At 32.2% G+C, this 23,943-nt stretch overlaps 1 protein-coding gene across 1 annotated transcript; it reads left to right on the forward strand.

Annotated features, from left to right (window-relative positions):
• Window positions 1-3,256: 3,256 nt before the first annotated feature.
• Window positions 3,257-19,024, forward strand: LOC118199824 (cx9C motif-containing protein 4-like). Its single transcript, XM_085809079.1, has 3 exons — window positions 3,257-3,403; window positions 3,503-3,613; window positions 18,160-19,024. The coding sequence occupies exons 2-3, from the start codon at window positions 3,514-3,516 to the stop codon at window positions 18,351-18,353; spliced, it is 294 nt and encodes a 97-aa protein (XP_085665205.1). The 5' UTR covers window positions 3,257-3,403; window positions 3,503-3,513; the 3' UTR covers window positions 18,354-19,024.
• The last annotated feature ends 4,919 nt before the right edge of the window (window positions 19,025-23,943 follow it).

Consider the following 23,943-nt stretch of genomic DNA (forward strand, 5'->3'; position numbering starts at 1 on the left):
TGTAACATTGAAGGGTGCACTTCAGCTGCCAGTATATCTAGGTATCTCATGGCTGTTTCTTTAACCTCGAGGAACACCAGGGCATCCCTTACATAACAGCATAACATGCCTCATATCATAATACTCCCACCAGACCCTTGCAGAGTACGATAAGGCAAAATGGATTGACGGCTTCATGAGGGTTCTCGCGCACTTCGACTTCTTCCATTAGTGCAAAATAAGGTGTAGCTTGATTCAACTGACCACATTACCCGTTTCCAATCCTCAAATGTCCATGCATTGTCTTCTTTCCCTACACCACTTTAAACAAATTCTCGTACGTCGGGCAGAAATGAGTGGTTTTTCTCACAGGCACCGACTATGCATTCCTATCCTCTGGGCATGGTTTGAGATGAAATCTGTTGGAAAGAACCTTGATTGACGATCTGTGTCAGTTGAAGCAGAGTAGAGTCACTGACGCCGATCGCTCTCTTGGAAAACGGTGCTCGAACCGTCGTTACGTCTTCTAGAAAAGGACTGTGGATTCTGATTCCAACATTTGAAAACCTTTGATATGGCTGCTTTTGAGAATCCAGTGAAATTTGCTGTCTTCGAAATAGAGGCTCCTGCTAAGCGGGCCCCAACAATAAGTCCTTTTTTCAAACAGTGAAAGTGTCAGGACTTGTGTTTCTCTTGATTTGCTTTGGAAACATGGAATGCCCTGAATAAGAACAGGGAGCTTGCTCAAGCTATGTTCAAGATTTGTGTATAACAGACGACACAAGCAGGAAGGGTATACGAAACCCTTTATTTTCAATACTTTACAGGCACTTCCGATCTTCGGAATACAGAGACCAACCACTTCTGGTCTGAACGTAAGAATATAAAACTACTAACTAAAACTCTAACTGAATTAGTATACAAATGCCTAGCCCTAAGACTGACCTTTATTTAAAAAAGATACGTATGTAGTACGCCGAGCTGCTAAAACTACAATACGTTTGCAAATATCGAGAGGGCTAAACCTCTGGCCTTAAAGGCAACCAGCAACCGAGTGAAAACTCGTAAAACTGCAGTGGCAAGCGGCTTGCTTCATAAAACTCATTCTCTCTTGCTTGGCAAAAAGCCACAACTTAAGTACTTGGGCGTTAGCAAGACAATTTGCATAAACAAGTTAAAGCATTTAATTCTGGCCGGAAGTAGAAAATAAGAAGTGATAGTACAGTTTTAAAATAAAATAAACGTTAGTAAAACTTATGATCCTTACAAAAGATCTGCCGTTTTTTCCATTTTACTTCATTCATCGTGAAAAGCACTCTTAAACCTTACTCATACTAGCATTCTAACCCCGTGTAACCCACGTCATAAAAAATGTGCATATTTCATCCCTAGCACGCATTCAAATGAAAATCTCAAAGGCTTCTAATTCATTAGCCAGTGCCTATATTATTAGATTGATTATTTTTAGTAAAATAGCAAGTAAAGCAATCTACAGTTTAGATAAATTTAAGTGGAATTTAACTATAAAAGCCTTTTATAAAAAGTGTTAGCTTAAAAATTCTGAAAATGTGTTTTAAAAATTTAGAATCAAATACGCTTTAAAGTGCAATAAAATATATACATATTGCAAAAACTGAATGAACATCATTAGCATAAATTTTTAAAGTAGTTCCGAATGTTTCTGAAATTTGGCAGTTTGGTTTTAAATAGCAAGTGGAATAATGAAATTTAAAAATTCACTTTTAATTATTGAACTTAAATTTATTCAGTTAAAGAATTTTTACCATGTTTTTTCCAATTTATTATTTTTATGAATTAAATCTCAGTGAGATGGATGATGAATTTATTTTTGAAATATAATGAACAGAAAAAAATATTATTAAGTTGAAGAGTTCAGCAGGTCCGCTTCTGTGTGAAAACTGGGATAGTAGTAACTACACCAGAGAAGGGTTAAAAGTAGCCTTTATTAACTCTTTAAAATTTATAATGCCTCAACACGACGCTAACAAACTGAAAATAAGAAAGCGAAACTAAAAGTTTGAAGATACTAACAAGTGATATAACTAAGCTACAGGGCTCAGAGAGATCCCGGTCTTAAACCCCCTTCGAAACTAGTGGCAGTAAGTAAATACAATTAAGCCACATGAAGCAAAAGTTTCAAACAGCAGAGGTGGCGGCTGCAGCCTAACTCTTCTCTTTCCTACCGAAACTCGGGTTTTAAACTAATTCTTCAAAGTAGAAATTTTCATTCCTTCACGCGCACTAAAAAATTTAAATATTCTGGCACTGACAATTAGGGGAATGAAGGTTTATAGGAAAGTTTAAAATTAAACTTTAACTTGTTAGTTAAAATAAATATAAATCCCTACAATTGCCCGTGCCAGAATTCAGCAGACTTGGATAAAGGTCTTAAAGACCTGTTATAAACTGTTAAATTCTAGATCAGACAGCCCTGAGCCTCGTTTACATACAAAATCCTGAAACTTTTAATTTAAACAGAAGTCCTATTTTCTTGCTTTTCCTTCCGCTTGCTTCCTTGTCCTTGCTCATTTAGGGCGTTAATCTTGTCCTTCCAGGCAGGCATGTGGAAGGAATACTTATGAATGCAAATTCTAATCAAACAGTAAATGACACTATTTTTACAAACACTATCCTTTAATTGAGTTTCTAACTCTCTTGCATTGAACGTAACTTTCTTAAGTTTACCGAACATTGAGGTTTTTTTATGTGATGCAAGTATTCATCCACATCCATGCTTTACTTTAGCTTAATCCCCTTTTGGTTCTACACAATGTGTGGGGCAAAACGCAAGTGCTATGTATCAAAGTGAACAAACTCCCCACCTAAACACACAATTGTTAGCACATAACAACCATCTAAGACACTCCCTAATACAAATTTTTAATTCTCCATGAGATAATAAACATGAGAATTAACTATAGTGGAGAGCCCTACAGAAACACTAACTTGGCTAACACTTCCTAATTTGAGCATTTTCTTTTGCATACATTAATGTTGGTGCGAATAGATCAAGCGGCTAATCGGCCCGATGGTGCGAATAGCATCGGCCATCAAGACAGTAATAGTTGACGAAGCCAAATGAATGAACAGTTAATTAACGGATGAAATTATAATTGAAGATGAAATGCAAATTTCATAACTAATTAAAAATAAACAAAGATTCCGAATTTTCAACACATCTACCACAGCACAAGCTTGTTTGTTTACATTAGTAGTTCTTACATCACGTGACGTTCGACGTCACCGGAATGTATCTCATTGACTATTGTTGGACTAAAGAAGAAGCTATTGGCAACACTAATTTTACGGAAGTCAATATTGCGGTTTAATTGCTGAGCAATGTTTGTGTTGTTAGGGTGAACTTGTGTTAGCTCTTCGGTTTCTCGTTGAAATACTCAAAGCGGTGAGTACTTTTTGCTGTTACCGTGTATTTTTGCGACTTTTCTGCCAGGAAAATATGTAAATTTTGATGAAAAACTCAAATTTCGTGGGTTTTTTTCAGCTGCCTCAAATATGGGTTGTGGATTAGTTCCATGGGCATCAGTCCTGTGTGAACTAATGACACCAGATCCATGTTATTCTAAAGCTGTGGAAATGCAGCGCTGTCTAAAAGGTAAATCTTACAGTATATTTGCTACTTATCACTCAGTTTTGTTCAATTATAACCTTGCGTTCTAAGTGATGCAATAGTTGAATCTAATGACCAGTCAGTCATTCTCTCCTCAGTTTAGTTGTATGATGCTGAAGTTTGAGTAAAAGAGTATTAAGATTCCAACACTCATTGCTAATTAGAAGAGATCGGAACATAATGCATTAGGTGGTAAAAATACTGCATGGTATGTTTTTGAAATGCATTCCTTACATGAGGAGTATTTTCACTTAGCATATATTGCAGAATGTTTAAATTGAAATGTAAGATTTTCAACTCAGGTAAAGGCTGTTACCTGTGTATTTAAGGGAGCTATACCTGATGACAATAATATATGTTGTTAATGAACTCAAAAACATTTTCAATACCAGTACTTCAAAAGAAAATAATTTAATGGGCTGTAATAATGTTCTAAAAAAGTGCAATGAGATACACTTATTGTTGATAAGATAGTTTAAGTGTTTTAAAATCCTTCCATTTATAAGTAACATTTATGTTTGAAAAAGTATATACGCATGCGTATACTCCTAAGAGAACTGTGGGTTCATTTTTCAGCATCCTTTAACCAGAGTAAGAAGTCATAATCCCTTTTGTGATTTTGCGGTACCAGCATGCTTCTCTCCTATCCCCATTTTTTTACTTATTGAAATATTTGTTTTATTGTTCTGTTTTTCCTTATTTTAAAAAAAAAGTTATCTGATAATTTGGTTGATCTTTGGAATAAGGTAAAAAATGATGAAGTGACATAATTTAGCGGGGATAAAGATTTCTAACTGAGAACTGTCCAGCATTCTGTATTTCACTAACTTTCGTGTGTTGACTTTTTACTACAGCAATAATGATGAGAAGTACCGCCCAGATGGGAAGGTGGTTAATGACTCTAACTCCTTCTAAGAACACTACCGAAGGGCCCGGGTTCACGTCCCACAAAAGTTATGGATGTAAATTGTCTGTCCCTTCTTAGGTGGCAGTGATAGCCACCTAGGTGCCTCCTTTAACCATTTCCACTCTTAGTAGTGGCCAACTGGCTAATGCCTATAATGGCTAGTACCTGTCATTGGGAAAAAATAATGTTGAATAGATGCTATGTTTATTCGTTCAGCATTAAAGCAACTTCTCTGTTTTTTGTCTTGCATCAGTTATATAAACTTGCTTTTCATGCCAAGCTAAGATCTAATCTGCAGTATCTTTCTGTCACTAACTGCAAAACTGTAAATATCTGCAAAGCATCCTGGTGATTACTGAATAATATACTGTACTTCTGCTTTCTATTCCATCACAAATTATGGTATGAATATTGTTATTTTTGTCATGTACTCCATAAAATTGACTTCGAATTTTGTTACATTGTGTTTATATATATTGGAAGAGAGAGAATACAGGAGCATGTGTAATTAGAGGTTTTGGTTAATCTTTGGATTATGGTAACTTGGCGATTTTTTGGCGAAAATTTGGGGACCAACTCTGCTACAGCAACCCTCTATTTTTTTTTCGCCGCCATTTTGTCTTCACGAAGTAAAGACATGTTTCTTTTCTTTTTATTTACTGAACACTTTTTCCAACAATTTGCTATCCGAATTACACTTATGCTAGAAATTTTATGGAACAAAACTGCTAAATCATGTCAAATATTAACTGCAAAATTGGGAAAAAGTGCAGAATCGCAAACTCCTTGCCGCATTTTTCAGAATAGCACATACACATAAACCATGTACACGTCGACTTATTTTTACTTAAAAAAAATCCCAGAATTGCACAAAAATGGCATTGCACACACTCTTAACTTTATCCATCTACACTGCTATTTTCTCATAAATTACAAAAATTTGCACAAAAATGCAGGAAAATTTTGTGAATCTTTAAACTCGGTAAAAAGCACATATATGAAATTACCTGATCGCGAAAAAGTATATACCCTTTCCAAGGATGAACATTTCCACGTATAAAATAAATAAAATGTCCAAAAACTTTTACCTCTAAATTATCTATTATATTATAAATGTGACCAACGAATTTATACCGCAAACATTAAAAATGGTTACAAATACTTAGTGTCAAATATTTAAATTATTTCCATGCACGTTTACTTCAGCTGAAACGTATACCAAATTCCTACAAACATAAAATTCACAAAATAACTATCATTTAATTAAAATATAACTAAACCATGTACACGTTGACTTATTTTTACTTAAAAAAACATCCCAGAATTGCACAAAAATGGCATTGCGCACACTCTTCACTATATCCATGTACACTGCTTTTTTCTCATAAATTAGAAAAATTTCATGAAAATGCATGAAAGTTTTGTGAATATTTAAATCCGGTAAAAAGCACATATATGAAATTACCTGATCGCGAAAAAGTATATACCCTTTCCAAGATGAACATTTCCACGTATAAAATAAATAAAATATCCAAAAACTTTTACCTCTAAATTATCTATTATATTATAAACGTCACCAACGAATTTATACCGCAAACATTAAAAATGGTTACAAATACTTAGTGTCAAATATTTAAATTATTTCCATGCACGTTTACTTCAGCTGAAACGTATACCAAATTCCTACAAACATAAAATTCACAAAATAACTATCATTTAATTAAAATATAACTAAATTAAAAAACACTACTTAAAATATAAATAAGCACATACATTAAATTAATAAAAATTAGCTTACAATCCTAATTACTTTAAACTAAATCATTGCTAATAACAATTTTCCAATAATACCATATTACTTTATTTACTCCTTACATTTAGAACAATGCATAAAAATAATATCCTCAAATAATTAAAAATACTAACTTACCTAATCTTCTTCAGAATTTTGATTACGTGGCGGATAAACTTTTCTTATTTCTTCCACTAAATAAAAAGCAATCGTATGTGCGCCTGTTTCAGGATCTTTAAAATCATACTTATGGTTCACAGCAAGATGTTGAAAACCTTCATCCTCCAAACAGACATATGACTTCCAGCAATCAGATATTATTGTACCAGGTAGAATATACTGCTTAATAAAACTTAATAAGCAATCTTTACTTCTATCTCGCACAACCTTAAAAAACACTTATTGCTACCCCTTTCAACCCCACTAAATACCCATTTCGAATTCACTTTAGATAGGGCCATGGGATCCAAAAATTAACCAACATTGTTTCACACAACACAAAATGAAGCTAAATACAAAATTTCCAGATTTTCCCCCTTTTCCGATTAAAGAACTGTAATTCGTCCATTAATGTCATATGACATATCTCATGATCTCTCATTTCCCTCACACAAAATAATGCGTAATCGAAACTGAGTACTTCTCACATTATTCCCAAAGTCCTAGGTAGTAACCTTTATCGCCTACCAAAATGTCGCCAAACTACTGTTACCATATTCCAAAGATTAGCCGAGTTTTGTTACAGCATCAAAAGATCAGACTTAGAATTTCATCTTGTCCATGCATACATTTATATAGAGAGAAAAGGGTAGACTAATAAATGTTTTGATGGGAATTATTCTGGTAAATACGTTGTTAATATGTGTGTATATGTATTGATTTGGGTGAGAAAATGCATACTTTCACTCATGGCTGATGTTTTAGATGGTGATGGTGTGTATAATGCATAGCTATTAGTCTTCAGTCAAATGTAGGCATTGTCAGTTAAACATATTTTATTTCTGGACAAAACAGTTCTTGAGAAGCATATTCTTGTTATGGATAACACATCATTAATGGGAGCAATCTTTGCCCATTTGCCATCACATTAGAGCCTTTTTACACCATTTGAAATAAAAGAATGACTGACAACATGTTAACTGGATAGGAAGCAAGTCAGGAATGCAAAGTATTCAAAAAAGAAAGCCTGGGAGAGAAGTTTAAAAAGTTATGGTTTGCAAATAGTTTGTTTCAATATATTGTGATTGGATTATATTTAAGCTTCTGAATTATCAACCTTTATGTAAGATATCCGTTTCAAAGCATTGTTAAAAATCATGACTTGGATATTTTGGAAATGATGCAGTTTAAAAATTTATTATAAGCAGTTACTATTTTTAGGACAGAAATAGGAAATAGTCTAATTAAAATGTAGAGTTAAGGAACTACTGCAAGTTAAAATTGCTAGTTTGACTTAATAAATTTTTTTAATCTTCTATACATATAACAGAAAAGACATCTAAGAGCAGGCACCGCATACTTGTATATTTAAAATTGTGATAAAAATGCTGTTAGTTTTTAACTAAGTCACATAGCAAAGTCCGTAATTATCTTAAATATACATCTTTGCAATGAATCATAAATTTTATTTAGAATCGAAAGTTAAAAAAAGAATTGCTGGTGGGCATGGCAGTTTTCTTTCTGCCCAGACATTGTGCTACCGCATCAGTTGACGAGATATTTTACATGGGCAAAATCAACTTACCCTTCTCTTCCTTTCATCCAGCTATAAGCCAGATTAGATGAAATTCACATAGTTGCATGTTGTCATGTAACTGGAAGAGAGTATTTGTTTATTTATAATTACTTTGTAGTTAAGAAAGGTGAATTTTCAGCCTACACAGGTTAACACTGTTTTCTATGTTTATTTGAGGTCAGCTAATTTCTTTGTTTTTTCTGTATGATAAGGTATTAAATCTTAAAATTAAGTAGCTATCTTTTCTAGAAATTTGAAGCATGCCTGAAAGTGAAACAGAAGTACTTTTAAAGAACCTATAACAGATGGTTAGTTTTCTCCTCTTTAGGAAGGGGGAAAAATTAACTTTAAAGGGCATGTGCAGTTAATATAAAAATAAAAACATGACACGTTTTTCAAACTACATAATGCAAGAGTGAATGAGATTACAAAAAGCCTTTCTTTTGTCCTCTCAGTTCTTTGATATTCCATTGTAATTTGTGTGATTGAAGATAGATTTTGCAATTCCATTGCATTATTGGTAGCTATTTTAAGGTATGGAAAATCTCATTGTATTTTAGGCTTAAATTCAGCCAGAGCTCAGTTCTGGTACATCTTAACTTTTAAGCAAAATCATAATTACAGCCAGAGCACACTGAAGCTTCAAATAAGATGAACTGTAGTACTTCATTGTGCAGATAATCAAAATACTAAGAGAAAGCTGTTATTAATACAACATTTTATTTAGCATTTAGTAAAACTGATATTGGTCGTACATACTGAATGAATGTCCCAGTTTTCCTGAAAAGAGCAATTAAGGAAATATCCTTCATGTCAAAATGCAATCCTAACATTAAGAGCAGTTTTTATGTGCTGCACTCATCTGATCAAAATAGCTTAAAACTGATTAGAAGCCAAAACAAAGGTGAAATTTGATATGAATGCGAAGAATATTGAACAGATTACTTACCTTCCTTTTATCCTTGGTGATTTGATTACCTTGCTCACCTTTCATTTGTTTTATTATTTTACTTGATTTTAATGAATTTTTAAAAATTTATTATTTATTTGGTAATTTTAATTAATTTTTGATATTTTAATGAACTATTTATTATTTTATATAAATATTGTTATGAAATGCCGAGCTATGGTAAGATAGCTTCTCTGCAAAGCAGGTATAGGGTTGCCAGAAAATGTCAAGGGAAGGCAGAGTTGCCATATTGGGCATGAAATCACCCATTTGACAACAAAATTGTCAATACTCCATAGACAAATGGAGAACATTCTAAAATAAATTCTTACCGGTTTGGCCCAGAATGTCTTGAAGACAGGCCAAAAGCTATATAGGCCTGCCTTTATGCAGAGTAGTAGTCTAGTGTCGAATGTATCACAAGTTGGTGCATCGAGAGTGTGCATCATTGAGGCTATCATCTAGTGCATTGTCAGTTGTAGCATGGAGATTCTCAAGAGTATGTTGAGTTCCGAGAGCAACTGAACAGAGTTGCGAGCTGTACTCTAGTACTTTGCCGTGAAGCGGTCTTGACCATTATAGCCTGATGGCTTGAAAGCTGTGTTGCTGATTGTTTCAGCGTGTCTGTTGTAGTTTCTTGACGACTGTAAGCTGTTCTGAGTAATACTGGCTAATAAATTATGTTTGCATGCTTTATCAATTGTCGTTAGTCACTCCAAATCCATGAACCCCGTAAGAATGCAACAATATATATATACAGTCAAAAGTCGTTAATCCGGACTCGTCGGGACTTCGGCAATTCCGGATTATAGATCATCAGTTTAAATCTCGTAAGATGGCATGCAGAAATTCTAAAATTAAAAATATGAAACCGTAATTTATGAAATAAAGAACAATTATGATCTAAAGGGTATCAAAATCTGCAAAAAGAAAAAGCTTAATATTTATTTGTTTACTTTATTAAACATTTCTTTCAATGTAAGTTGTTTAAGTTTTGCATCATTTCATGTGATAATACTTTCTCTTTAATTCTATTAAACAGACATAATTTCTTGTTCAGTTACAAAGTTCCGCTGTTCAAGTCCTATAATTGCTGTGTCGAGAACACCGACTAATTTGTCAATCGAAATTTTTTCGTTTTCAATAACCTCTGTCACTTTCTTCGCTATCGGAAGTGAATTATAATGACGAGGAACTTGTTTTAAATCATATAAAAGACGGAGCATATCGAGATGAAATACTAAATTTGGTAAGGAATTTTAAGCCAAATAAAATAAAAACATCTGCGCTGAAGATAAGGATAGTGCTGACAGATCAACTTCCAATTCATTACGCGCCTGCTGCGGCGTTTCCCCCGCCGAGCAGCGTGAAATTGATAAACAGATTTCAGATTTCAAAACATGCTTTCGCTTTAGATCCTTTACACATTAAAAAATATATATCGGAAATTCTATTTGATATAATCGAAAGTTTAAGCTTACTTTTATAAAATTGCTCTTACAGTCTGCAAAAAATAATAAGCCGGATCCAATTCGAAAATTAAGGAACAACGCAATCATCAACATTAACTGAAATAGATAATTAGATAATTTTAGCTTATATGTCCATTATACATAAAACGCGCACGCGAAAACGTATTCTGCACTTGCGCACACTCATATGCGCAGTCGTAAAAGGTCTTACGCGCACGCGTAAACGCCTATGCGCATGTGTCAACGTGGCGCATGCGCAGAAAGTTTTTAGTTTTGAGGTCCGGATTATAGATCATTCCGAATTATGGGTGTCCGAATTAACGACTTTTGACTGTATATATATATTGGTTCTTCATTTCTGATGGCTTTCCAGCATTTCTAATTTTAGGAATTAAGCCTTGAGTGTAGTATTAGATTAAATTTAGACGTTTTCACATACAAGCGGTGAAGAAAAAATCTCCAGTTAAATAAGTAGGTGGAAATATCTGTATAAAAATGCTGTTATAAAAAAGTTTACATCAATTGAAAAATTACATAATTTTTTTTCTGAAAAGAAGACCTGCCATCAATCTGCTGGTGTATGTTCCAAGTGGTCTTATAACTTGCTGTTCCAAAGTTCATATGAATGCCATGAGAAAGAAATAATTTGTCCGCTTTCAGTTCAAAAACCAGCCAGTCAGTACACAAGAAAAGATATTTTTTTGAAATGGTATGTGTGTTGAAAAATGCAAAATCACTTAACTGTATTGTAAAATTTTGATATGTCCAAGCAAATATGCAAAAAGCCTGATTATTATTATGATGGGTTTGAATTTACGACCTTTCTGAATGCAGAGAAATATTTTTGCTCTAATTTTCTCATAGTTTTATTAAATATTAAACATAATGCAATTTATTGGGTTAAATGTTCTATTCCTCCTCTTGATATAGAAAGTGAACTTGTATGTGAATTTATACTGTATATAACAGCAGTATTTATAACAATAAGACTGATTCACTAGTTTTGCCAGTGTCAGAATCAACTCTTAACTCAAACCTTAAGTTGATTTTTATAATTCAGCATTATGAGGATTGAGGATTCAGTGGTTGAGTAACTTTTCATGTTATACAGTAATAAAAATTTTCTAAGTTTGTAAAGTATGTCATGTCTTAATAAGAAGCATTTAGGTATGTGTAGAAATCTAATTTTTGTAAGCTCATCTTTTCCTTTTAAATCTATCATTTTTATATCTGATGTATAATGCACACCTGTAAATTTCAATCTTATTTTTTGTATTAAAAGGGTGCACTGAACTCCGGAATATACAGTATTCATACATGACATGATACATTTCTTCTCAGAAATAAAAATTTATCTGAACTAATGCTCGAGACAATAATTAAGATTTCTATGTAAAATAAGTCCTGCAGAAGCATTTAAATCTCGGAGAAATTAGATTTCAACATTAGTGACAAATTGGTACAACTTTCAATACTGGACAGAGAGTTTGATGTAGAATAAATAGCCTTAATGTGAATATCTTCTATTTCAACATTTAAATATTACTAAAGTACATCTTTTCCAATTCTTATAAAATTCATTTTTACTCAAGCAAATATGAGTAACTTTAGAAGTATCTAAATCTTGAATAGGAAATTCTGCGATGAAGTTTTGGAGAATTTTGGTGAAATAATGAATTATTGGGAGAAGATTTTTGTAATTAAAACTTAATCTACATAGTAAAGAATATTTGAGGTAAATATACTTCAACTCTAAATATTTGAATTTTTATTTTCCCATGGAAAAACATGAAATATTTCAAAAGGTAATGCGAAGGCACCATTATGAGTGACTAGAGCGAACTTCAGTGATGTCGCACTCTAATGATTCTCTTGCTTTTTGTTTGTTTACCCAAGTGAGCTAACCTGTTCTATAGACCTTGCCGGAAGTGTAGTCATGGCTAATGTCAAATCAATAGCGTAAGTCCTTAGGTAGCAAAAGAGAAATACCAAGCTACTAAACATACCATAATATGTGGTGGCATATGTTGACCTACCATGTGTTGAAAGTAAATGAGTAGCTTAATACGGAACTTTACAAGTCAGACTCGCCTCCTTTATTGCCTTTCATATTTTCCTTAATTTTAAGGGAAGAAAAGCCCCCCCCAATCATGTGTCAAAGGCTTATTCTCCAGGATGTGCAACGAATTTATGAGAGCGGGTAAATTTTCTATTGCTCAAAGAATTAAAAGTGATATCCTGGTTGTGCACGTTCCATGCTAGTGACTTCCTACTACAGAGCTCCTGTAGACTCTAAATGATGTAACCAAGCTGGGTAACTGCTCCTGTCACTTTTACAAAAATGTTTTATGTTTACTCTCACGTTGTATTCAGAAAAACTTATTCAGGGAAAATTTCTGCTTGACGGCTAGAATTGTATCAAGAAGGCATCACGATCAGAAAGTCTTGAACTCTTCCCTCTTTATTTCAAAGCTACACTACTCTGTTAAATTTCTTTCCACATCCCCATACTGTTTCTAGAATTCTCACTATTCTCCTTATTGGAGCTTTAATCATTTTATCTTTTTTCCTTGGTGTGCTGCAAAAAAAGAGTGGTACCTGTCATCCCTTGGAATAGTACATTACGTACAATCAGGACTCGGACGGAGATTGGCTGAGCTGCTTCTTAGCACCTAAGTAGAACTGTAATTCCAGCCAATGCCCCAAATAAAACAAGGTTAGATACCTTTCTTTTCTATTTAACTATTTAAAATTAATTTAATAAATTAGTAGATTTTTCTTTCCCTCTTTGCATTTTTCTTAATTTAAATTTATTATTTAATTATTTTAATTTTTAGCTATTTTTCCCCCATTCCTTCTTCACAATCTTCCATAGGGCTCCAGTATTTCTAATTTTAGAAATTAAGACCTCCATATATCCATCAAGCAGGTATATTGTTATTGAAGTACAGAAATCTCAGCTATCTGGAGAAAATCACTTTTTTGGCACATCTGCCTTGACATTAAATCTTTTTTGGGTATTGGATGTTCTGATTTTTAATTATCGGTTTAATTCTATTAAGATGGCAACGTGAAATAGTTCTTTATAAAATAATGAAGGATTTATGACACTAAGGGAATCAAAATTTATAAAAAAAAAGCTCAGTATTTATTCTATTAAACATTTCTTTTAATGTAAGTTTATTTAACCCGTAACAGGGAAGGTCAAATATTGGGACATAACCGGGAATGTGTGGTCACATAGACTGCATCTCATTATGGTTTAAATAAAATGTTCTAATCAAAATATTAAAATTTTATTTTACCCATACATTTTATAAACACTTATCTTCGAACAGGAAAAAAAATATTTTACAAAGAAATCAATCAACATTAGGAATATCTTTTCTGCAACATGAATTTATTTTATGAAAAACCACTTGCAAATCTAAATTATGCAAAACAAATCAAAATAACTATTATTTTTAATGAATAATAATTATTTTCCATTAATTTAACATGTGATAAATACATTCAGATGAAAAATACAAATATTGTACAAAACATAAAAAAAAAAAAAAAAAAAATGACAGTACCTTACAGTAATACCATTATGTTCTTGCAAAAGATATCAACTTACTCAGCATATTCTTGTGCACATTCATGACATAATTTTTGTGTACATACCAAACAAACTGGCATTTTACAACTTACACATAAATACGAAGTTTTCAATTCTTTCTTTTTCTCTAATATTTCGTTTGTGAAAAGGCCTTCCCAAACGCTTTTAGGATCCGTATTTTCACCCAATTTTCCATGCACTCTTAATCCTGGAAGATGAACTATATTATGCACAGGAGTTCTCACATTTCGTTGAGATTCAATAGATGATTACTTCAAGCGGTTCCTCTCATAATAATATTTTATAGATGAAATGGATTCAGTCTCTGGTTCAGTGCATTCATTGTCAGATTCAGAAAATTCTGACATCATCGAATGCGAACTTTCATTTGCAAAATCTTCTTGGCATTCATCTTCATCACTAAATTCACTTTCCACTTCATCAAGAATTCTTTACAGCACTTCTGCATAATGCGAATTAGAAGGATATATGATATTTCTCGGACTGAGTCTCAGGGCCATGTTTCCACCTGGGACAGAAATCGTAAACACTGAGAGGAAGGTGGTGCGGTCTGACATACTGCTCTCAGACAATGGAGTAGAATTTCGCAAGAAGCAGGTGCAAAAAATGTTGGCCAATATGGGAGAATTATCAAGGTCACAAAAGGAGAAGCTAGCAGGAGAATCCACTCAGTCAGACTAAATATAGAATAGGGGTGATAGGAAAAACACCTGTAGTGGTCTCTGAGACTGCAGCTCCCCTAGTTTGAAAGTTCCATTATTCAAGTCCTGTGATTGTCATGTAAAAAATTCCCATTAAATTGCCAATTGAAATCTCAAAAATATCCTTGTCACTATCAGTAGCCATTTCATTTTTCCCCAAAATTCAATCAAAAAATTGTCGCAGATTTTTATTGCATTTTTTTAATTAATTTTACGATTTTAAATAGGAAAATTTTATTAAAATTAACATTTCTAATATTTTTAAGCATTTAGGATAACTTTTTTACTTTAATGAAAATAAATAGTGTTTTCCCTATAAGTAGTCTTTTTTTTTTTTTTTTTTTTCTTACATGCTGTCAGACAGGGATATTATATTTACAGTTGTAATTATAAAAAGGTACAATTACTTTACCATTTGTTTCGAAAGCCGAAAGGCACAGTCTAGCATCACAGTTCAGGTAAAAATGCTTAGTCTCTTTTCTGTTTCTTTTGCTGTTGCTATTTTTCTTCAATGGAGATACATAATACTGTCTTCCACTGTCACAAGAAATTAGCTGCATACACTCTAAGTCAGCCATTATTTTAAAGAAGAAATAGATTGCATTGATGTAATTATCAAGTGAATAGTGAAATACAATCAAAAATGCTAAGCATTGAAAGATAAAAATTTGTCTAATGATACAGAATGTGAAAAAAGCACACAAATCAGAACCAATCAGAAGAGAAAACACAATAGGAAGTGAACTATCATTTAGAGGACAACTATCGCCATCTATATGACTAATTTGATATTGAAAATAGAATAAATACAGAAAAAGCAGTACAAGTGATAGAGAAACAAGATTGCCCATACTGTGTGAAGGCAAATCAGTAGTGGCTCAAACACAGCGTGTCCTGTATGGTGTGCTGGTAAAACTGGGCAAGGGTTAAACCTATACTACAGGTTTTGCCACCATTAGTTGATTACTGATCGTGGCATCATCATCACAATGGAAGACTGTTTTACTGTCTTCGTTTACTAGCACTTGTCCACATTTCATCACAGATTCCATGGCAAAATTTCCCTTTCTAGGGTCCATAATGTATCCCAAAATATGGTTGCTATTATACTTAATTTTGAAATTGCTCTTTATTCAGTTCTAATTATGTCAACACAGTTTTCTCTTGCTAAGGCCGCCATGGAAGACAAATATCAAATATTTTTTCGCTTTGCAGATCCAGAATTAAAAACTCTTTTCAAAATAATTGAAAATTCAGACTTTAATTTTGATGAGATAGATGTAATAATAATAATAGCCTGCAAAAAATAAGCTGGATCAAATTAATTAAAGAAAAGCATAATTTGCTAGGTTTACTGAATTTAATATCCTCCGAATCTCTTTTTCTCTTACCCATGTTATGCCCCCCCCCAAGAAGTGGAATTAGCATTACTTAACTCCAATCAAATGTCTTAGGGCTTTACATATTGTTTAGGTTAAATAGAAAAATATTAATCTCCCCCATTCTTCACAATTACTCACGAGCTGAAAGTTTGCAGTGACCAAACTTTCATGCAACATCAATCAGTGTGTTGTCCTTGGCCGTCGTGTGACACCCTAACCCAGCAGGTGTTTGAAAGTGACATACAAGAATCTCAGTTAATCGGAAGAAAAATCACTATTACAATACACTTGCTTTTTCTAGAAATTCTTAAAAATATATATATATATATATATATTGCTGCTGGTCCGAAGAAAAAAAATCTGCATATTGGACATCCATATTTCAGACTTTGTGGTGTGTACTTTTCCTTGAGACTAAATCTGTTCTTCGTTGCTGTAATTTTACAGTTATTATACGACTTCATTGTACAATTATGGTATCACGGAATCATCTAAGTTCTAAATAGAAATTTAAAATGCTGTTGATTGCTATCATTTCAGTATTGTCTGACAGGAAAAATTTCATCATCAAAGGGTATTACAAATGTTCCAAGAGACATATAATAGCATAAACTGTTATTAATCCTGTAACATTTACTTTGAAAGGGGGGGACGAATTCATCTTGAATGAAAATTCTGAAATATGTGTGTTTGGGAGGAAAAAACTTTGAAGTCTGTTAATACAAAGTAATTAAAGGTTACAGTAAAATAGGGATAAAGCATTTCAAGCACTGAACTTATGTTATTGCTACAATAACAGATCATTGATGCTTGAGATATACAGTAAAACTCAGTAAATTTTTGACAGCATATATCAGGTTAATTGTACAGATTTTCTTTTCCATATGTTTTATGTGAATTGTTTAAAGTTGGAACTTTTAATATAACTTATAGTTATTTGGCAACAGCTTACATTTTGTGAACTCTTTCCTTTCACTTCATGGAACTTTTAACTTTTAGTTCTGTTTTCTGCTTAATAAATATGTTATGTCACTAAGATTCTGATTTATTTTGTATCATTTAGATAATATCCAGACTTCTGTTTTATGATTATGGCATCTGCAGCAAGGACAGTTTAATTAGATTATGAAATAATGCATTTTTTATATTTGTTTATATAAGATATTTAAATCAAAAGTAAACAAGACAGTGAACTGACCAAACTAGTGATCCTGAAAGGAAAATTTAAAATCCACGAAGAGTTTATAAATTTATATAATTTAGGGTTTTGCAAAATCCCAATGAATAAACTAGTCTTAAATTGTATTTTGTTTGAATTAAAATATGATTTGGAACATAATGTAATCACCTTGCTATTCATGCTTATAACCAGTTTTGATTTTACATATTTCCTTCAACTTCTAACTTAGAAAAGTATTTTGCAGAAAATTTTTAGCCTAGAATTTATCCTATTTGAGTTGAATATGACACATTGTAAGCGATCAGTGTACATTGTAAGCATCATATTTCAAAACTGAGTTATTTTGTGCACAAGATGAAGCAAACTAAATAGGAAATAAGTTTATAATGTATTCAAAGAATTTTTATGCATAATATATCACTATAGAAATCTTAATAAAAGTATCTGCATCTGAATAGAAAGCTCTTCCCATATTTGATGTTTTAAAATGTAGCTTTGCTGAAAATCATGTACTGAATTTTCACTACACATAAGTATTTACGAAATTGTCCAAAAATTTACTTTGGAAATTAATTTGAGTAGACTTCTAATTTCATAGTGTATTATTTTTATGAACATTTTATGAACCCCATAACTACATTGTAGCTTTGTAGTTTATTAATAGGTTATTAGAAGAAATATAATAAATTTCATTTGTAATCTCGGCCTTTAGAAAAGGTTGCATAAAATTCAGAAAAGAACTTTTGTGAAAATTGATGGGTTTTCATGAATTATCTTGTATGCTTTTCTAGCCAATCGATATCAGGAAGGAGTATGCTTTGGAGCAATGGTCCTGATGGATAAATGTTGCTCTAGATGGAAGGAAAGGTCTCCTTGTTGCTCAACATATGAACGATCCAGACCAAAACATAAGACTCATTATGCTGATAATGAAAAGATTAATAAAGATCATTTTATGCTCACTGAATTATTTCTTTGCCACTGAGTACATTTTTGGCCATAAACTGTATAAAACTGTATAGTTTAGGAACTGTTTTCTTGCAGTTATTGGAAATAGTTTAGTTTTTAAAATGTCTTTGGTATGTTTATTACATGAAGCAGAGAGATAAAATTAAGTGAATTTAAAAATTTCTGTTGGTGACAATTTATTTATCTGAACACCTTGTCTTTCAGCTATTTATCTTTTCTAGTCTTATCTTTGATATAATTTAAGTAGCCTAAAAATGAGATTAGGAGTGAAATTAAAGTAATGTATAGTTAGTTAATGAGTATTATTATGTTTGTGTATATAGTGTTTTTGCGTAAAAGCAAAAGTCCTTTTTATTTTCCTGTTGTATTCTCAGTTCCAAAATTGGAAGGAATGTTAATGTTGTTTGTCTGCACATTTTTTTCCTTATTACTAAATCTTTGTTTCTTGATATAAATTACTCTGCATTTTAAATACTCAGCAAAATTACCTGAATAATTTAAGTTATTGTATATATTTTTTTTAATTTTAATTATTAAGGTATCTTTTAAACATTATATAAAAAGTAAATTTCAAGATGTAAGAAAAGATCTTTCATGTTCACTTTAAAATTACTCAAATTGTGTAATATATTTTTTGCACTGTAGTTTGAGACTTAAAGTTGTGCTATTAAACTATCTTGAATTCGATGTGGTTCTTTTTATTATTTTTATTTAATGTATTGTTTCAAATGTATATATATATATATATATATTATTTTATTTATTTATTTATTTATTTTTTTTTTTTTTCCTTTTTCGTTTTGAAATAATGTTTTTGGAACTGGTGACTGAAAATTGTGTGATTTTTTTTTTTTTAAGTTCTTTTATAGTTTCTCAGACTTAAGAAATTGTCAAATGCAGTATTTTGATTTGGGGAGTGGATGTGCTAATAAATATAAGATTATTTTGAACTATCAGCTTACTTTTGAAAGGAGTATATTTGAGGAGAGGGGAGAAAATGTTAAAATGGAACAGTTGAGTAGCTGTAAAAGAAATTAACTTATGGAACTGATGTTACTGAACTCAGAAAAATGTTGGAAGTAAAATATGAGGATTAAAGAATTGTTGCAGAAAAGTGTTAAGCCTGAATATATAGTATACATTTTTAATTGTTCCAGATGTGGAGTCAGTGACGCATTAGAGGTTGAAACTTCAAGACGCCATATTTCTATGAAGAATATTAAATTTCATACTTTATGTATAAAATACAGTGTTACAAGTGTATAAAGTACAGTGTTCAAATTTTAATATAATTTGCAATAATATGCTACGAGAAATAATTTTTATATCGTGGAGTAAAAATTTCCTGCCTCTCCCCACCTTATAGAATTAATAAGCAGTTGAACAAAAGGTATGGGTATATGGCAGATATTTTTCAAGTATTTATTTATTCAAAATGGAATACAAAGCTATTAGAAAGCAATATGCTACGTTAGTTTAAAAAGAAGTAAGGTTGCAGGTGTGCGTGATTTGAAATTAGTTGTAAGAATTTCACATTACTTTTATCCTTAAATAAAAGTAATATATTATATAATTTCATGGTGTCACCCAACCATGATAGTGGTTAGTGATTCTGACTACCATAAGGAAGCGCCCGGTTTCGAATCCCTAATAAGTCGTGGATATTTTTGAATGTATAATGTGTGTGCGGTATGGGGAAACTCAAAATATGCGGCGAGCCGAAAGTCCTCACGAGAGGTTGATGGTAGGAGAAGAGGGGTGCGAAACCCACGGACCCGTCCTTCCCCTGGTGTTCTTTAGAATTGGGTGTGGAACTGAGCAAAGTCGTGCTGTAACCTGTATGGTGCCAACGACAGATGCAATCTTGCTTCCTTGCCACGATGAATTTCGTGGGCTTGTTTTGATATTAGACAAGTGAGATTAGTGACAACAGCATCCTTATTTTATGGTAACAAGAAGCAATAATTCTCTGTACAAAATTCATGTATAATTTATCACGAATAATAAAAGCATAAATAAATTTATAAAGATAATGACTTGTGCTTTTGACTGCATTTCGATTAATACGCTTCGTTATTTTGGCCCCCATGCTTTTATTTCTTGTGATATAAAATTGTAAATGAATTCTGTAAAGAGAATTATTTAATTCCTGTTGACCTGCATGATAAATGATTTTTCTTTCAATTCAATAATTATTTTATGAATTTATTACATCTTGTTTTATTCTCATTGTTCTAGCCTTAATGGCATGTTTTCAGTCAAATTATTCAGTTGAAAAATCACTTTTTTAACCCCAACAGTTTTGTCAAATTCCTGAAAATTGAGTGATTTCTAAAACTCCGCTTCCTCCTCAGAATCAGAAAATACATATTAAAGGGTTTATATAAACTTCATTTAAAAGATATCTTTTCCTGCTGTAGCCCGTGGTGCAGTAAATCTCTGATAGCTTACTCGTTAAATGAAGATACCCACGAAAAACCATTCCTTTATATAAAAAGAAAAATCTAAATCGAATTGTAAAACAAATCGCTGCACCACATTGTGTTGTCATTCAGAATGAATGTATGCCAAATTTGAACTATGTAGCTTATCAGAAAATAATTTTAAAAAATGATAGTTTTGACCATAGCCACAAACAATCAGTGAGTTAACAAAAAAGCTCATAAAAAGGCGTCTAGATTAAAAAATTCTAAAAAGACGTATAATTAATTTTTTTTTTTTTTTTTTTTTTTTTTTTTATCATTGATATTTTAGAGGCTGAAGATTTTGTTTTATAACTTTTGAAATCCGTATGAAGAATTCTTTTGGGAGGTACTTAAAAAAAAAGAAAAAAAAATCAACTTTTAAAAATAAAATGTTGAGAAGTGTATGAAGCTATAAAATAGAAAAAATTGAAAACGACAAGATAGATTTCATTGTAAGCAATTTTATACGTTGATCAATCTTTTAACGCTGTTTTTTTTTTTTTTTTTTTTTTTTTTTTTTTTTTAGATTATTAAAATAAAAACAGTTAATACAAATAAATCTGTAAAGAAGTGATCACAATCACATGACGGAATGACATCATAACCTGAAAAGGAAGAACCTATTTGTGTCCCATCTGCATTCTGTGACCACCAGTGGCCGAGATGTGAAGTCGCTAAACACTGATGGATTCGCACGGACGCAATCACACATGGAGGACAAGCGTCTACGGAGAGAAGGCAACTTTTGGGATCATGAATTTGATCCTCCCGTCTTACGCGCATCTCAGTTCGCGCATCATGTGACGTTAACAGATACGTCAAAAATGTGTCTGTTTACATTTTGCATAACTTCGTGCGTTTTATGCTTCGTTAGTATGTGAATTTTGCTTTCACATATTTATAATGAACTGAAGAATCTCTCAATAAAAGACCCTTCTCACGGCCAAATACTTAGGAATATTGTGAGGATTCTGCTTCAGAATATTAGAATATATAGCACCAATTTAAATGAGCTGGGTGGTGATTCAATGATCATTCAAGACAATAGATCTGAAATTCACATTTCCGCTTTGATTACGATTGGTAACATCTTTCAGAAAACTGTAATTTCAAAATCTTACAACTGTTCTATTTGCAAAAAGTGTTTTTCAAATGCCAGCAATTTATAGCATCATTTGAAGAACATACATTCCAATAAAAAGCATATTTCTACTGCTGAAATATTTAATTCCAATTCAGATCATGCATTTTATAAAGTCGTCAATGGTAATTCGATTTCATATACTTTTGCTTCAAAATCCAGTATAACTTCAAAAAAGTTTTAGCTGCCCTGATTCCAAAAAAATGTTTCTCAAGTAACAGCAATCTAAAATGTCACTGCATGAAATTGCATATATCACAACAAACAACATTACTCAAAGCAAGTAAAAATAAAGTTTTCCAATTTAAATGCAGTTTTTATAGTCGTCAGTTCAACAATAATAAAAATTTATTATTTTCACAATCAGATAGTGCATTTACTGCCCTTGAGTGTTCATCATTAAAAAATTATGTAAATGCACATTATGTAATGAAGGTTTTCCAAAGGAAAACTTTTCATTACATTTGCAAATGGAACATGAAATAGTCATTGAAAAAGAAGAGAGAGATTTCTCTGTGTTTAATGATTTCATGTTGTGAAAGGAGAATTTTGAAATGGAAACATAATCTAAATTTTTTTAACTTACAAAGAAACATGACCCATTACATGTAAAAGATATTTATTTTGTATGCCATCATTCAGGACATTATTTTATATCTAAAGTGCAAGGCATGGGACATTTAAAAATACAAGGGAGTAACAAAATTAATGCTTATTGCCCAGTAAGCCAGTTTAATAATGGAAAATGTACTGCTTATATAGAAAAACCCATTGTAAGTCATAGAAAGGGTATAGGGCATCTGTCTCTTACAAAATTAGAACAGCAGTTATACCATTCTAATGTTAATTTATATAACTTAAATTGCTGGAAAAGTATCTTTTGATGAAATTTTAGATAAAATTCAAGATTCTGTATATGATACTGCATCTTTTGACAAAGAATGATTTATGGAATATTGAAAATTCGGTACTCTTCCGTTATCAGAACCAGAATCAGAAATGTATGCATGTATGGCTGGATGGATGTGTTCATGTATGCATATATATGTGTACATATGAATGTATACATTTCTGAATCTGGTCCCAGTAACAGAAGTGTACCAAAAATTCTTATAATCCACAATCAAATGCTGTAAGGCATAAAAATGATTGTATAAATGTTAATGAAATGCCTGGGGTTAATGAAATTACTAGTGAGGATAACAACTCTATTTTATTTTATAAGCCTTAAAATAGAATTTTAGAAAGTTATCCTGAATTTTAAAATGATGATTTCACATTAATGAAAATGAATGACTCCCAGAGGCACTTTCTTCAAAAGTTGGGATCAGACTATATATGTATAAATGGTTACACATAGGTTGAACGGTTACAGAATTGAATTAATTACACTGCTTTTACTTGATGCTTTGCTTCACGGCTTTCCCTGTGCATTTATTATTACAAACAGAAGTGAGCAGGAAGTTTTGTCTGTTTTCTTTGCACATCTGAAAGATAAAGTATGTCAGTTAACACCTGAAGTATTTATGAATATGAATACAAGCTAGTTTTGGCTCACCAGCGGCCGAACGGTAAAGTCACTGAACGCTGGTAGTTTGGTCCGAGGTTCAAGTCCCTCAAACGGGCTGTCTGCATGGGCATTTCCATGTTTTTCCTCATGTGTAATGTGTATACGAGCCAGTTTCCCTTAGAATGTCCTCCACAAAGGCATCCCTCCCCTTAGGCAGATGGCCATCAAGTGCTTTGCCATAATAAAATAAACCAAACCAACAAACTAGTTTTGATTAAAAAGTCTTCCATGAAGGTATTTCCTCCCCCACATGATCTTTGCCATATTCCAGTTCCAACAATCAAATCAACACATTGTTATTTAACTACTTAATTTGAAGATTTTTGGGCCCACCAGCGGCCGAGCGAGCGATAAAGTCGCTGAACACTAGTAGTTTGGTCTGAAGTTCGAATCCCGTGAATGGGCTGGCTGCATGGGCGTTTTCGTGGTT

The sequence above is a fragment of the Stegodyphus dumicola genome, chromosome X2 (genome assembly GCF_044657685.1).
Source record: "Stegodyphus dumicola isolate Sdum_Otavi_A_Nest chromosome X2, ASM4465768v1".
NCBI lineage: Eukaryota > Metazoa > Arthropoda > Arachnida > Araneae > Eresidae > Stegodyphus > Stegodyphus dumicola.

Bases quoted from the DNA above. Each gene is read 5' to 3' on its own strand.
- LOC118199824 (XM_085809079.1), top strand. From the start codon at position 3,514: ATGGGTTGTGGATTAGTTCCATGGGCATCAGTCCTGTGTGAACTAATG. The intron at 3,614-18,159 runs GTAAATCTTACA...ATGCTTTTCTAG, and splicing joins AATGCAGCGCTGTCTAAAAG to CCAATCGATATCAGGAAGGA.